The sequence below is a fragment of the Mustela nigripes genome, chromosome 5, assembly GCF_022355385.1.
Source record: "Mustela nigripes isolate SB6536 chromosome 5, MUSNIG.SB6536, whole genome shotgun sequence".
In the NCBI taxonomy this organism is placed as follows: Eukaryota; Metazoa; Chordata; class Mammalia; order Carnivora; family Mustelidae; genus Mustela; species Mustela nigripes.
This window is the reverse complement of record NC_081561.1, coordinates 73,098,313-73,115,856: the sequence shown is the minus strand read 5'-3', so window position 1 is coordinate 73,115,856 and position 17,544 is coordinate 73,098,313. Positions and strand designations below refer to the sequence as shown.

General features: G+C 35.9%; 1 protein-coding gene across 1 annotated transcript in view; it reads left to right on the top strand.

Annotated features, from left to right (window-relative positions):
• The window catches only part of TRDN (triadin), a 294,196-nt gene that overhangs the window by 117,627 nt on the left and 159,025 nt on the right, over nt 1-17,544 (top strand). Inside the window, exons 13-14 of the mRNA XM_059401567.1 lie at nt 8,302-8,355; nt 9,384-9,443. Coding sequence (XP_059257550.1) covers nt 8,302-8,355; nt 9,384-9,443 — 114 coding nt within the window. The remainder of the gene's footprint in view (nt 1-8,301; nt 8,356-9,383; nt 9,444-17,544) is intronic.

Here is a 17,544-nt window from a genome sequence, read left to right as displayed (position 1 = left end):
AGTTTGACCTAAATGTTTCTTCCTTGTATATTAACTTGTTACAATTCCAAAAGATATTTTTCTTCCTCTTTACAACAAAAGGAGTCTTTAAAGTCAGGTTGGTTTTAGCTAAATGGAGTAGAGAGTCTTGACAATTGTTCACATAATAAAGGAGAGGGTTGCTCACTTCAATTAGGTATGTATTTTAAATGGCTTTAATGCGTTGTTTTTGGGGGGGGAACTTAATGTTTTTAACATTAAAACATAAAAAATTAATTCTTTTATATTTATTTGACAGACAGAGATCACAAGTAGGCAGAGAGGCAGGCAGAGAGAGGAAGGGAAGCAGGCTCCCCGCTGAGCAGAGAGCCCGATGTGGGACTCGATCTCAGGATCCCGAGACCATGACCTGAGCGGAAGGCAGAGGCTTAACCCACTGAGCCACCCAGGCATCCCCCCAAATTTTTGATCTACTAGAATAGACCTTATATGTGGAAGGAGAAAACAAAAGGTTTTGTTACTCGTTTGGTATAGTTTGTGAGAGATGATGAAATTTATGTAGCCCGTGAGTTAAAAAACTTGAATTCATAATACCCAGTGCTCATTATATCACATGCCCTCCTTAATGAATCACAGGCCTCTACCTCTGAAACAAACAATATCCTATATGTTAATTAATTGAATTTAAATTTTTAAAAGTTCAAAAAATTTATATTACTTATTAAAAGAATGCAATCTGGAAATTTGGGTGTGATTCCAATTATATGGCATTCTGGAAAAGGCAAACTATGGAGATAGTAAAAAGGATTAATATTTGCCAGAGTAAAGAAATTCTTCATTTTGGTTATACTTTGCATTTCCCTAATGACTAATAATGATGAGTATTGTTTTCATGTTTATTAGACATTTGTGTATCATATTTAATGATTTATTATACTCTTTTGTTTTAATTGAGCTGCTGTATTTTATTATTGTGGGGTTTTTTTGTTTGTTTGTTTTGTTTTAAAGACTTTATTTATTTATTTGACAGAGAGAGATCACAAGTAGACAGAGAGGCAGGCAGAGAGAGAGGGAAGCAGGCTCCCCGCTGAGCAGAGAGCCCAATGCAGGACTCGATCCCAGGACCCTGAGATCATGACCTGAGCGGAAGGCAGAGGCTTAACCCACTGAGCCACCCAGGCACCCTTATTATTGTGTTTTAAGTGTTCTTATGTATTCTGGATAAAAATTCTTTCTAACATACATGATTTTTAAATAAAAGAATAAAAGTAAAATAAACCTGAATTCAACATATTAAAACAATGAGAACTTTAAAGTTGTACACTCTGAAAGGATACTTGTTTCCTTTTTAAAGATGTCCATTAGACATATTTTTTAATTGAAACGTTTTGATTAAAAATCAGGCTTGTACATGTGCCCAATATATCTAACTTCTAGTAATTTCCAAGTCAAAATACTTTTGCAAATAACTATTAAGTCTTTAATTATGCAGTAAATCAAATCCTAACTTCTCTATAAAAATGGCAATATCTTTGAAATGGCACTATAAAGTGATGTATATTTCAATTTTGAATGATAACTAGTTTTTTCCTCTAAATTCAATTATGTGATGTTTCTAGGCATTCTTGACATTCCAGATGTAGTGGAGTACTTTTACAATCCATCTCTAAATACAGATAAATGTAAGAAAAAAAATTAAGGTGAAGATATGAAAAAAATAATCTTTTAGAAATAATATGATACTGAAAATGAAAGGTATTAGAAAAGAACCTTTATGATTTTCTTATCCTTATAGAAAAACACACTGGAAATGTTTACAATAAAGGATCTTGAGGAAACAATGATTCTACATAAAAATAAACTTTAAAAGTGTTAAAAGAGTTCTTCCAAAGGCTTCAAATTCAGCAACACCAAAAAAACCAAAAACCAAAACCAAACAAACAAAAAACAGCCAATAAAACAAAAGCAAAACCACAAGAAGATTGGAGAATGAAACGGTGGAAGACAGCATTGATTTTTGTTCTCTTCGTTTTTTTTTTTGTTTTTTTTTTTTTTTTTAAGGAAGAAGGGTAAATCTTTCCAAATGGGTAAGATTTGAAGAGATTCATAAAAAATTGGGAGAGCTTTGGCTATCGAGAAGATTTTTGCAGCAGAGGAAAGCTATCTGCCAAGACCTTGATCATGGACTCTGTTGCTCATGGTAAAGAAGAAAACAACAAAAATTGCAATTACAGTCTATGAAGCTACCCAGAGAGAAGTGTGTGGAGATGGAGAGCTTCTCACTTAGTGAAAGTCAACAGATTTTGAGCACTTGCTTTCTGAAATATAAAAGCATGGAGGGGAAAAATACAAACCAGAGTCCTTCTGTCTCATCTCTCCCTCTCTCACACACACACTCTGAGGCTACCTTTGCTCTTTCACTTCTAGATAGAAAAGTAAAAAAAATAAATAGGTGTGCCAACCTTCATCGATATAAATGTAACCCATTCAAAAGTACCACACTTATCGAAAACCTTTATATCATTTTTGAAAGGTTTCAGGGTAGTCTACCTTATCTGTTTTAAATATCAAGTTTAGTTAATATAAGATACATTTTTGCAATTTGAAATGTATCAAAGAATGTATCACTTTGCATTCTCTTTTGCCTACAAAATTCAAAAACAGAGAATAATTGTGGTTATGTCTGAGCACTTGGGCTGTGAGGGGGCTGAAAGCTGTTGGAAAGCATGCAGTAGAAGCAGGAACTTCTGTCCTGCCAGGGATCAGTTCACTTGCAAGGGTCTGATAGAATACGTCTACCTCAAGCTTCACTTTTTACTTGCAGCAGTGAGAACAGGGTGTGCGGTTATGCTTAGTTTGGAACACTTGTGTCATTTCTGGAACTTGGGAAGTTGGGCAAGTGGCTCTTTGATGAGTGATTTTTCTCACTGGTTACAGGATGTATAGACTTTTCACCTGAGGACCAAGTCAATGCTGATGCCCGTGAGGTCATGTGCTTTTATCTGTTAGTGTAATTTCCTCTTACCTTAAAATAAGTAACATTTCAACCAAATTTAAGTACTTTTTTTTTTTTTTTTTGCCTGACTATGACCACATAAAGTAATTTTGAGATCCCTTCTCTCTGATCCTTTTGAGGCTTCATGAATTGGCTTAGGGTCTCTTGAAAAAGTTCTGATTTACAGTGATCAGATCGGGAGTCCTCTGGGACATTTCAGTTGTTAGTGGGGAGATATCACTAAGAATTCTCAGCCAGTGTCCATGGGACCCCCGCAGTCTCTGCCCCTGGGGTCTTCAGTGGGCTTTGGTATTGACACCTGACACTCTCCATCAAAGCCAGACCATTTCAGACTCCGTCTGTGCTTACTTCCCCAAGAAGTAGATTTATACTTTCACTTGGCCTTGGTTTGGGGCCTCTGTGGTGGTTCCCTTAGATTTTACCTTTAATATCCTTCAAAGTCCTTATTGTAACTGTAAACTTTCCTGCTTCTTATTCCCATACCTAGAGTTCCTGGAAGGAATTTTTTAAAACCATAGACCCTGGCCAGGGGGTTGACATGAGGGAGGACAAATGTCTGTTGACGGAGCAAACTGTGATTTTAAGAGTCTCTGGGTAGTCAGTGAAAGGTGCTATTGAATTGCTGGTTGTGAATCATTTGTTTTAATAGTTGATTATGAGAAGAGCTGGCCTCCAAGAATAATTCAGCTATCACTAAAGGAAAAGCCAAGGCAAAGATAATGGATTCAGCTTCTGACAGGCCAGTTTAGTTATGCCAGATAATTCGAGTGAAGTCCTTAATTTAAGAGCTTTGCTGCCATAGCAACCTAATTACAATGTAAAGTGAGGTACTCCTAGCACCATTCTATAACGTTACATTCCTTCAAGAGTCCCAAATAAAATTCAGAGGAAGAAAACAAAGAAAAAAGAACGAGAATATTTGTATTGAATTCTTTTACTTTCTTAATTTTCTTCCTTACAACATGATCACAAAGTCCAGTGGGGCACTTAACACCACCCAGCAGCCCCCAAATTTCCGCTTGAAACAGAGCTCAGCATCATATGATTTCTCTGCTTGGAAGCTCTCAGTGGTCTCTTATCTTACAATAAAATGGGACCATCTTTACCATGAGCAACAGAGTCCATGATCAAGGTCTTAGCAGATAGCTTTCCTCTGCTGCAAAAATCTTCTCGATAGCCAAAACTCTCCCAATTTTTTTATGAATCTCTTCAAATCCTACCCATTTGCAAAGATTTACCCTTCTTCCTTTAAAAAAAAAAAAAAAAAAAAAGAACAGAACAAAAAACAATGCTGCCTTCCACCGTTTCATTCTCCAATCTTCTAAGATGCACTATTTTTTCCTGACCCTTATCCCCACCTGACACCATGTACACATATTCTATATATGTAATATACACATATCGTATATATGTGTATATATAGATACATAACATACACATATATTTAAAGCCTTAAAAATGGACTTTTCTCTGGATTTAACATTTTATAAGCCATAACAAAGCCAGAGAACTTTTAGTAGCTATTTACAAAGCGAAAACTTTCTGAGTTAACCTGCTCCCAGCAAAATTGAGAAGTAAATGCAAGAAGAAGCATGCTTCATTTAAAGAATGAAGGAATAAATGGATGGAGAGAGGTCTGAACACTCTACTCATTCCCCTGCCTTTTACGGTTGAAGACGGAAGAGGGACTCATGGCTGCACAAGGCAGCAGCTACTAATTACACAGAAGCTGAGACCGGAATCCACGTCTTCATTTCATCCCAGCACCCTTTCATAATATTTAAAATCCTACTGATTTCCTTTTTTCCTGAAGTTTCTCAACATAAAATATTCAATTTTATCTTATTTATATTCATGAAGTTTCTTATTCATAAAGTATTCTGTGCCTTTGTACAGAAAAAAAAAGAATATTAGTGTGCATTTACTCAAATAGATCAATAAATGTCCTATCTAGAGAAATTACTGAAGATTATATGTGGTCAAAGTTTTATTGTTTCTAAAGGATCATAACAGCTACTCGCTGCCAACTCTATTTTATGAACATCCCCTCTGATCTAGGCACTTCAGGTCAGTGTCTCCATTCCTCGCAACAAGCCAGCAAAGTAGTTTTTATTGGTCTCGTTTTTCAAATGAGGACAACAAAATTCAGTGTGTCATAGTGCATGGCTCAATTTTCTGCGACCAGAAAGGGTCAGAGACAGAATTTAGACCAAGGTCACTCCCGCTAGCACCCGTGCTTTCTCTCTTGCCTCATGCCTCTGTAAGATAACAGTGGAGAACTGTAATAATCACTGGTGTCATTGAACTTATCTGCTTGTGTGAAGTTTCCCATGATCACGGTATGAGCGGGTTCCAAGCCAGCCTCTGCCACTCTAAAGAAATAAGGTGACAGTGACAAGATGTGTTGGAGGGCATTGTTTTGGAAGAAACACACCTTTATTTACTTGACTGGAACCAAGAATACATCAATCCTGGCCAGAGAGGTCTAGAAGAGGAGCCCCCATCTGACATGTTAAATCTGGATAGTCTCTACAGTAGAAAGGAAAAGAGGGGACTAACAAAACATAAGATGAAAAATTACACATTTGCATTTGTTTTCCCGTTTTCCTGGGAACAGGCATCTAAGAAAGCTTCATAGTTCTAATTGACTATTGTTCATTTTCTGGCTTTTCAGAAGGCATAAAAACATTTTAAAGCAAGAGAAAAGCCCATTGTCAGGGTTTAGAAAGCAAAAAGTAAGTCATTTAATTTTTCTTTCATCTGATGTTAATTTATGCAGAAGCTAATAACATATTTGTGGCTCAGAGCTGCTCATTGTGGAAAGGATTTCTCTCTCAACCAGCCTTCCCTGTGATCCCTGCCAGATAGAGCCATCATTTCAGGGCGTATGACACTTTCGCCAGAGAAAGACAGTACACTGATAAGTTCACAGGCTACAGACATATTTAATTGCTACTCCTGTGAAAGCCAATGGTATTAAGTGTTCTAACTCTTCTCTAGCTGCCACAGTCAAAACAGGAAACAATTTGGAGGAGAGGGTGAGGAGGAAATTAAATATTTGGGTGCATAGCAGGTGGAAAGGGAAGAGTATTGTTGACTGTTGGGGAAGGAGAATTTTCATAAAAGAAACATGGGTTACTTTTATTTCTAAGCAGGATATAATTAAATTGTTGTGTCTTTTATAATTCCACTAATTCTGCTGCTGCCAAGTCACCTATAGAATAGAGACAATAGTGCTTGAAGAAATGCAGAATCTTCAGAAGTTGATGTTTTAAATGAATTCACCATGAATAAAGTAAGCCCCATAATGACAGCTTAAAGGTCTAATTCATAAAAATGTTATTAAAGTACATTATTTATACCTGCTTTTTGTGGACTTCTGCTTTTATTCATGACTCTCTCAGTGGATGGCCATAATCACAGGCAGAGTGTAAATGGAAGCTTTAATTCAATCTGAACTAAGGCAAGAATACTGTATCACCACAATAAAATTCCAGTTATATTAATTTAAAGAGTAGGATTCATTGCACAAGAGAATCCTCTTTAAAAAAAAAAAAAAAGAAAAGAACGTCTTTCATCTTATGACCTCAAATATCGACTTTCATTCTGAAGTTCAGTGTAAGATTAACTAATTGGCATGAACTTTTAAATGAAATATTTATTCCTCTACATTAGGAAACTGAAACTTGGATCCTGAGTTGTGATCTTATTGTGACTCCAGCATTGATGTCTGATGTGGGCTAAGAAATATTTACAAGCAATCTGTATTTTAATTAACCCATTTTCTGACTCAAACATTTAGCAGATGCCAACTCACTTGTCTGGCATATGCATTTTTTTAGATAAGATGTAAAATTTCTCCCAGACAAGCTGAAAGTAATGATACTTAAATCAAAAGTATCTTTATTCAGAATTTGAAACACAATTTACATATTTAATATGCATAAACCTTTAGGAAAAGGCAAGTGGAATTCAATTGATTTATTTGGAACTCTGGAACTATCAAAATTGGACTTCTCAACTTTCTCCTTCTGACTGGATGAGCTGTGATGGTATACCACAGACACATTTAGACAGTGTGAATCTATTTCTTCCTACGACATGAGCTTATCTCTAGAAGTCATGAGAAGGGGTTCTTTATAAATTATACTTCTAACACTGAAAGTGTTATCTTTGATCTTGTAGGTAAAAAAATCTCTACACCTAAGGGAATGAATTAATTCCTATATTTAATAAGATGCAATCATTAGTAGACAACTTCAGCGTTCACACTAGAACTAGGCATTGAATTTCTTCAGCATAGAAACAATCTTATAATAGTTCTGGGTATTGAAAATCTTTGAAAGCTTGGCATCTATACTTGTGATGAGAGACAAGTGACAAAGAGAAAGATATTTCAAATATAAGGTAAATAGTACTACTAATTGAGGATGAAAATGAGTTGGTTTCCATCATGAACCCTACTCTAACCTAAAAAGACTGACTATTCCATTTCGAGAACTCTGTACTTCTGCAGGACTCTGTTTTTCGAAATGAGTACACTTACCGGAACCATGTCCAGGGATATCCAGTTTTTACCTGGCTACAGTGAGGCATTTGAGGTTCCCTCTGCTGTCAGACCGAGACTTTGTCAGATCTCTGAAAAAGAAATCTTCCATGGAGAAGTCTAGAGGCACCACATGCCGATCTCTGTGGCACCCAGAATTTCCGCAACCTCTGGGTGCAAAAACCTGAGCACCCTCGTTGATACAACCACTCAGGAAGGGCAGTGAAAGTCATGTCCCCAGCATACTGCCAGACAGATGTCACCAGCCTCCAAAGGCCTGCTGACAAGAAGCAGATTTGAAAAATAGTTAAATCAAAATAGATATCATTTATGGCTTAGTGTATTATTTCTAATGACATTGAACATGCAAAAAGAAAACAACGAGAATATTCTTTTAGCTTACCTGCAGTATCTTTCCTTAGAAATGAGGTTTTAATGTCATATATTACTATCTTTCTTTAGGCACCAGGCAATTGCTTGGTTCGGAAAGCTCAAACTATCTTGTTCATTATTTATAAACAATATTAGCAACCTACAATTTTATGCATTTACTGTGAGCCAGGCACTGTGTGGAGTGCTTTGTAAACATCAGCTCACTTTGAGGGAAGTACTATTATTTTACAAATGAGGAAAATAAGGTTTAGTGAGATTAAATCACTTGCTCAAAGTCACAAAACTATCTGGAGGCAGAACTCATTTGACAGTAAGTTTTCATTCAAATCTTGGTTTTTCTGTACTAAATTCTCTTCTCTAGAGAAAGAAGAGGAAAAGAAGAAAGCGGAGAAGAAAGTGACTTCTGAAACAAAAAAGAAAGGTAAGTAATTTAAAAACTAATTCAGAAGTCAATTAGTATCCCTTTACAATGCCACTGGCAAAGCTTTTGTTTTCTAGGAGAGAATGAATAATAATTAATAATTTTATTGTTACTGTCATTAACAAGCACTCTTGAGATTTATAAAAATTCCACATAAGGTTGAAATTAATAAATATTTAAAAAGAAAAGTCATGCCTTAACATTTTTTTACCAATTTTTACTGATGGAATTTTTTCTTCCTTGGGAGTGGTGCTCAGTCTAATTGACTTCATTTGACTGCAAATACAAATACCAGCATTCCTATTCATTCAGTTAAATAAAAAGTGTCTCTCAAAGGACAACTACTGAATGTATAGGGGGAAACAGTAGTTGATTGGTTTGCTGTATCTTGTCACTCCTTTAGACGGTTGTTTTCAGATGGTACTTCTGAAATCCCACGTGATCTCCAGAGATTTCTGAGCTTCTGACATGCTTCTGGTGGCCTGATAAGCCCAGAGAACTTTCTATATACTCTTTTTAATGACTTTCAGAAAAAACTATTGAATTAAACCATAATTAGTAATGACATTTAAAGTTTCCATTGTCGGGACGCCTGAGTGGCTCAGTGGGTTAAGCTGCTGCCTTCGGCTCAGATCATGATCCTAGGTCCTGGGATCAAATCCTGCATCGGGCTCCTTGCTTGACAGGGAGCCTGCTTCTCCTGCCTCTGCCTGCCACTCTGTCTGCCTGTGCGCGCACGCTCTCTCTGTCTGATAAATAAATAAATAAAATCTTTAAAGTTTCCATTGTCATGAGAAATTATATTTTGAGCTTAGCAAAAATCTTCTCCTTTCCTGAAGAGAAAACACACCAGAGCCAGTCTTCGGTCATGAAGGTGTTAGTTTACTCATGTTTGGGCAAGACTACGGCACTGATTTCCGATTACTCTGTAGACGATGTGTTGGATGCCATGATGGCTGTCATGTGTGCCCTGACATATATGAGAATTAACCAGGTAGATGCCTCTAATTTTCTCATTTTATTACCAGAAAAAGAAGATGTCAAAAAGAAAACAGATAAGGACACTGCCGTGGATGTGAAAAAAAAAGGTATTGTACTTCGTTTCCTTAGGTTATGTTCATGATGCTTGTTCATGAGAGGATCTGGGGAAAAGATAAACAAACTGGGTATAGGTACTTAAATCTCTCTATGTGCAGGCCGTCAAAGCAAACATTGCACTAGACAAAATTAAGCATGCAAGGAAGACTTCATTCGAGGCTGTTGTAATAGAGGAGGGAGGTCACAACTCATTCTGAACTCAATTTCACTGAAATAAAAAGCAGGAGGATTTTTAAGAGCTGCAAAGGGATGGAGAGTTGTAAGCCCTCTGTGTGTGCTAATTGGCCTACTCAAAGAAAAGTAAACTTTTTTCTTAGTGACTTAATGACAGGAGTGTGTTTTTACAACTTGGAGCAAGACACCCCAAAGGAGGGAGGTCCTCACTATTCCAAAGAAACTAGGCGATTGGGGTACTATTGTTCTCGATGATGACTGCATTTCAAAGGGATGGCTCCCTTATCCCTGAAAAAGGTATTCTCAAGTTTAGAAAACGGGAAAGAGCCTTTTAGAAAAACATATCTCAAAGGAGCAGAGAAAGAATTTACAATTACAAGTCTTCTGCAGTAAATGCTCTAAGAAAAGGGAGGGCAGGAGCCTAAGGTCAGACAGAAGTCTGTCTAAAGCTTAGTGAAGCTGAAGAGAACTTTAAGGCCATCCTGGTGAAGACATAATGAAATTGAGAAGAGCTACGGAGCATAATAACACCATTTTGCAAAGCTAAGAAGCTCAGAGAGAACAATGCAGCCCATTAAGAAATAGTATTGTTCAACAGCTTAGATTTTTGCTTTATATTTAGTTGTGCTTTAATTCTTGTTCAAACATGAATACCGACTTCTATTCAGGTTAAGCTTAAGTCTAGGTGAAAAAGATAGTTGTCTTGTATCATGAGATATTATGGTTTGGTGTTAAGTGTTCTCATCCCAAATATTTCCTCTACTGGTGTCAGTGATGCTTGAAATTCCACCATTAGAGATATTCCATTTCTTTGAGTTATGAAGGAATTGTCCTCTATTAAAATGCAAATTTCTGAGGGCCTGTGTATACAGGGTAGCAAACTAATTCTTCTCAGTTATTAACACTTACAGTGAAAGAGGTTTCCAGATTTTCTCTGTGTAATAATATGCTGGAAACAATGCCCTAGAAAATGAGGCAGTAGGTCAGCTTCAGTGAAGGAGATTTGAAGAGAGAACTTCAAAGTAAGCCATTGTGTGCAGAGAGAAAGATTGGATGGCATCAGTAAAAAGCTTTTTTTCCTAGGAAGTATAAAACCTCTGTCGGGGGGGAAAATGTAATGGTGAAGGATCCTGGAAAGGGAGCCCACAGGATGTCAAACTAGATGGCAAAAAGTAGCAAATAGGAATTGCATGAAATCCTCAACATCATGCAGGGTAAAAAAAAGTTTTAAATATTAAGAGTTGCATGATGGTATATGATTCATGAAATGCTCAGGAAGAGACCTCCAGGTGTTCTGTAAGTCTGAGCTCATTGCCAAATACTTTGCATTCAAATTTTTATTATTAAGGATGTCTTACTGTAGAGTCTGTTGTATTATGGAACACTCATTGATTTTGTTTGGTTTAAAACTTTCCTCATTCCCTGGTGAAATATGTATCTTATCATAAGAAAGAGAAAATGCAATTCTGACTATATGATGATACTGAGAACTTGGTTGCTGGGGTCTATGTATCTGGGCCGTGATTGGGTGCTAAAGGGAAACGAGGTTCTCCTTTCTGGGCCATCAGTTTTGTCAAGTATTTGCAGAAGGAAGTTTTGAATTGTAACCTTCAAAGTTTTTGTTATACATTTGCAAATGCAAATTCAGAAAAATACTTTCGCCAAAACTCAGTGATGTGTGTGGTTATCATTTTAGTTTGGTTTCAGTTTTTTAGGAGAAAGGCGATACACCTTTATATACAGTGAGTGATAGGAAAATTCGATGTTTCTCTGTTACTGGGAGACCCGTGTTATTAGCCCAGCAGTCATGTCAAAGTGAGGTTGTATACCACTGGCAAGAGAACTGGTTTTGCCAATATCACTTCCCACAATGTCAGGGTTCACTCACTCACTTCCTACAAGGCCAGTGCTCATGGGGTCATCCATTAATACAGAGAACGTCCTGGGTGGCTGCTCAACATAGATGGGGAGGGCTGCTCAGCCAGTGTTGAAAAACAGCTTTGTCCTTCTTGGAACCAGTTGTCCATGTGTGTGTTTGTCATTTTTACTTTTGATGACACAAAATACTGTTGGCCTTAAAAATTAGTTCAGCTTCCTCATGGAAATATGTATAAATTGTTTGTTTATAAGCTCTTGACCCCCAAATACTCAAAATTGTGTGTGTGTATGTGTATGAGTGTGTGTGAGAGACAGACAGACAGACAGACAGAGATTCAACCAATACTGGTATTTAACTCCTGTTTCTTTTTAGAGTTTAATAGTTCTCCAGCTGTATTTTCATGTGAGAGGCAATATGGTTTAAAAACAGCAAGTTTGCAATGTGAAAGTAGTAATTTCCAGAGATAATGAGAGAAATTGAAAATAACCTGAAATCTTGAGGAGCTGGAGCAGACACGTCATTTCTTCTTAAAGCAGTTGGAAGAATATGGCGGAATGTCTGATGCTACTACTCTAACCCCAAAGAGTAGAAAATTTACAAGCATAGTATATGCGTAGATGCTGATGGGTTTTATTGTGATATTTTATTATATTTATATTGAATTTTATATTATTTACACTTATGTAACATATAAAGTTACCTATTTATTATATTGTTATTTTATTTTATTATATTTATATATTATAATTACATAGATGCAAATGAACCTAAGGCTTAAATTCTAAGATATATGAGCCTCTGCTGCCTGAAACTGGTAAATCCCACTTTGCAAATGATCTGGGCTAGGGAAAATGTGGATGGGATTTTGCATGATATAAAATTGTCAGTTCACAAATGAATAGTGGTTGGAACTAGGTAATTGGTGCATCAGAGTTTATTACAATGATCTCTTGTTTTGTATATATTTCAAATTGTCCTTGTGAAGACAAATAGCTGCCACTTAAAAAAACGCTATGTGAAATGGGGAAAAAAGTCTCCAGGATATTTTTACAGTCTTATGAGATATGTTTCAGCCTAAATACCATGAAGAAAAACAAAGAAAATAAAAACTTTTAAAAACCATCTCCCTATGCTTATGTCAGAGCGTTAGACATAACACAGTGCTTAAGTTAGGGCAGACGGAAGGGCTCCTGTACAGAATTGTTGTGTACACAGGTGGCGAAGTATGGGAAGTACGGGAAGGACAGCAGTCAAGGGGTTGCTCCTGGATTGTTGAGACCAGGGCACGCCAGCTGGTCAGAAATCTGCTTCAGTCACCGAAGCTGCCTCTCATCCACAGACTAGACCCTGGGAATGTTGACACCAGTCTTGGCAACTGACTCACATCCAAGTAACCTTAGCCACATTTCTGCTTTTCAGCCTCCTGGAGGTGGGTCTGATTGGTAGAATTACATCTACTGCTAGGGAATTGGGAAGAGGTGGGGTTTTGGTGTTCCATGTTTTCCATAAGGAAGGAGGGTAAAATGGAAGCTGAAAGAGGTTGTCCAAGGTCTCTACGTAAGATACAGACATGGTTTATAAGATAAAACTCATATAATAAGAGAAGGTTTTTGAAGACCTGAATTGTACAAAGATGGCTCAGTCAAGCAGCATGGTAAGAATGTGGCAATTTGAAGGGCCTAGGAGACATACTTAAACTCATTTGTGTTGTTCTTTACCTAAACCCTAGACCAAAGAAGCATGGATATTCTTCCTCTCTTTATGTCACAAAAGTAACATTTTTGAAGAAATAATTTTCTTAGTGCTTGATGAGATGATAATGGTTAAAAAAATCAACTGCTTTTCCTTATAAAGCAATAATTATAATTTGGAGAAAACACATAAACCATTATAGAAATGGGTCAGAAGTATGATTTATTTCTCTCAGATCGGCCTTTTTGGAGTTATAAGTTATTTTACACTTTTTGGAGTTAAATTCATTATCACCCTGTAATGTTTATGAGCCTATTAATTATGAAGGTGATTTTGACATGATAACTGATAATGGAGTAAAATGATGTTTCATTATCACACTTTGCAACATGATTTTTTCCCCAAGAATAATCTGAATTGGAATATAAATTACAAGAAAGATATTGAAAAACCAGACTAGTTTTTCTGGAATAGCTGCTAGAAAAAAGCTAATTCACTCATTCGTTTATTCTTGCATGCCTTCTTGCCAGCAACATTCACTTAATGCCTACTCCTTACCAGCCATGGTACTAGGTGCTAAGTACACAGAGGTAGATAAATGAACATAAGCCCTAATGGAGCTTACAGTTTGATAAGGGAGGCACACAGTGAATTAGTGGACATAATGTCCATAAGTACAACGTGGGGTAAGGCCCACAGGGGAAACAAATTTGGGGTAATAGCAGAAAGCGGGGGAGCTATTTAAATAGATAAGCTTGTCAGAGCAGGCTTATCTAAGAGACAACATCTAAATTGGAATATGATATATTAGAAGGATCCAACCATTAATGCATGCATCTTTATGCAACATGTAAATGTGAATATGGTGTGTATGTGTGTGTGTGTGTGTGTGTGTATGTGTGATATGTATATATGCAATATGTCTGGGAGGAAGTACAAGCAGTCAGAACCCACAGGACATATATAAGTGTTGTACTTATTAAAAGTGTAATAGGGAACACTTGAAAGGTGTTAACAGTGTAAGAAAACATTCTGATTTATGTTTCATACAAAGTATATACTCATTTTGATAGTGGGTAAGAGAGGGAAAAGGGAAGAGGTATACCAGTTAAAAGATCATAGCTTTTATTGAAATGGGGAAGCCTATATGGGGAGCAACTATAATGGAAACAATCAAGAGTTTCCTCTGAAGTATGTTAAGTTTCAAGTGACTATGACATATCATTCACATTTTGTATCAGGAGCTATTTTAACTGTTTTACAATACTAACACATTCTATCTTTACAATAAGTGAATAAATAGATTGTTATAATCCTTATTATAAATTGAATAACCTGAGACACAGAGAGGTTAAGTAAGTTACCCAGGGTCACATAGCTAGAAAATATCAGGGTCAAGATTTTAACCCATATACTCTGAAGAAGCAGTCAGATTTATGGGTCTGGATCTCAGAGGGGAATCTGAAGTCAAACTATAAATACAAAAATCCGTATCAATCATAGTTATTGCCCTGGGAATAAATGAGATTACCCAGAGAGACTGTGTCAAAAGAAAAAGAAAGTGGAATACAGAATCAAGACCTGGGGAATTCCAACATGGAGAGATTAGATAATGGAACATAAAGCAAAAGAGGCTGAAAGGAATTGCTGGAGAGGTTAAAGGAAAAGCAAAAGAGCTCAGTATTAGAGACATTTTAGAAATGAATGGTTCCAGAATCACGAAGTCATCAACCTTGTGACTGTTACTCAGAAGCCATGACTGGAGGGCAGGATTGATGAGAGCGCCTCCTATGGGACGAAGGAAAGCCAGACTGCGGGGGCAGGGCTAAAATGGAGTAGAAAGCAGTTCTGGTTTTTTAGTTGTGCCTCTTCGAAAGGGTAAAGACTCTTTTTTGATCTTATTTAGCTTTGTTTTGGGAGGTGAATTTAGAGCCTATGGACGTAAAAACACAGTGTGAAAGACTGATGCTCAAAGGGACAGGGGATAAGTGGAAGACTAAGAGATCATTTAGAATTCATTGCTTGATGGGCACATGGGTGAAAAAAATAATCTGCTTCTTGGAGATAATGCCACAGATGCTCCAGTAGTAAAATGTTGGTGTTTTCAAGTTAGGAAGAAGAATCTATCTAGATTACCTTATAAAAAGAAGCATGCACTTGCAAGATATACAATGTAAGTTTAGGCATCTCTGGTGATAAAACTAAAACTCCAATAGTAAATACAGTCTGATTTGAAAGCCTCAGTTTTAGGAAAAAACATATCAAAATGTCCTTGATGCTCACTGACTGATAACAGGTAAGTTTGTGAGAGATACTTTAATGTTTTTAAAGAATTATTCATTCATAAAAAACCCACAAAACTCATAAGGGTTATGCTGTTTTAAAGAATGCAATCCTATCTATTTCCATAGCATATTTTCAGTTATTGTTTGGGGCAAATACAATTAAATTCTGCACAAACTAAAATCTTTGACTATTTTATTTCATTTCTCTACGTAAGTCTACTTTTGTCATTGAGAGATTGTAGGTAATACTTTACAGAAGCATATAGCTTTGAATATGTCATTAAATTTTATGCCTACCAGACATAGAAGAGCATCTATTTTACTTTATGAATCTTTTGTAACAGATTGTTCTAGCTACTAGTGCTCAAAATAATTTACATGGCAGATTACAGACCACTAAAATAAATTTATATGTAATTAAAAGTAGCTTCCTTGAAATATTTATATGTACAGATATCACTGGGTAAGATAATAAACATTATATCTTTCATATGCTTTCACTGTTAAGTTTTAGTTTAAAAAAGCAAATTTCTATTTTCCAGACTTGTATTTTGAGACTATTATTGTATGTTTATATGCTCACTTAATCTCTTCCTCTCTATCTGAAAAGTACTTGGTTTTAGAAAGTTATCCTATATTTGAATTTTGTATTTTACATATATGTATTTGGGAAGAATTTGACAAATATATCAGCTAAGTATTATTTGCTAAAGACTTTGAAACCTAGATTATTTTTTTCTAGAGTTCTACAAATTTTGCAGTAATGTACCAGTTAATATCAAGTTACAAAGAAACAGATACTTCACACACTTTTGGGTGATATCAGGGTAGTTGTAGTAATGCATGCTGTAAATGAAATTATTAAAAAAATGTACTGAAGTAAATAATGGGAAATCAGGCACAAATAGACCGGATCTAATTAGTAATTCCCAGCCTTGACTTAGGGGTGCTTTGTAATTATAAGGCAACAGTATGTGCCTTTCAAGTTAGTATTTTGTTCCCATATAGATTAGGTTGCAAATCCAACTTGGATTTGGCAGCTTGACTATATTAAAAACATTTACAATGCTTGAATTGCCTTAAAGGTAAAGGAATATATTTTCAAGTGTTTTGTAATCACAGAGATGTAAGACAATAGTTGCTTATTCTCTAGAGGGCAAAGGATTTTGTGATGGAACAATACAGGAATGTCTGCTGACTTGTTACTTAATATGATAGCTTTGATTACCTCTTATATCACATCTGGATTAGCCGCCTAGAACTGAATTGCTTCAGAGAAGGTGAGAGAGAGGTAATATCATCCCATGCTGTGGGATCTCAGGAGATAATCCTCTATGTTCTAGCTTTCAGTTTGAACAATACAGAAGTGTGTTTGGGTCCAATTCTAACATGAAGCCAAGGTATTTGGAATTAAAAAAAAGAATTCAAAATACATCTTAAACTTCAGAAAGGGAAAGAGTTTATATTAAAACATATTGGGCCTGGAAAAAAAGGGACCGGTATACGAGGAACTAATTTCAATCTTCTTAATATTTGCTATGGAGAGTCAGAACTATCCTCCCAGGGAAGACAGAAAGAAAATAAGCCCTAAATTTGAGTTGTGTTGCATTTTGTGAAGTACTTTCAAGAGGGAGGATTAAGATACATATGAGAAAAAAATCAGTAAATAGACAAGTATTTCTTCTCTTTTTGCATGGGCATATCAATCTTTTAAGTATTTCCTGTACCCATAGTATATAAATTATTTTTAACCACATTTTATATTTAGAATGGATTTTCTGAAAAAAAAAAAAAAGAAAAGAAAAAAAGAAATTAATTAATTTAATTTGACATCAAAAAAGTGTTCTCTTGCAAACACCAGAAATTAAATTCTAATAAGATTAGACAGAGTGGTATAAGAAGTAAGATATCAATTAGAAATAAGATTTTTTTCATTAGAAAATATGGAGGGATTTTCATCAGTTTGTTGGGGATTATACAATCTGAGTTTTCCTTGTGATCTAAGATAAACATGTAAGCATATAGATGTGAAATATCTACTAATTTTTAAAAATTGTATGT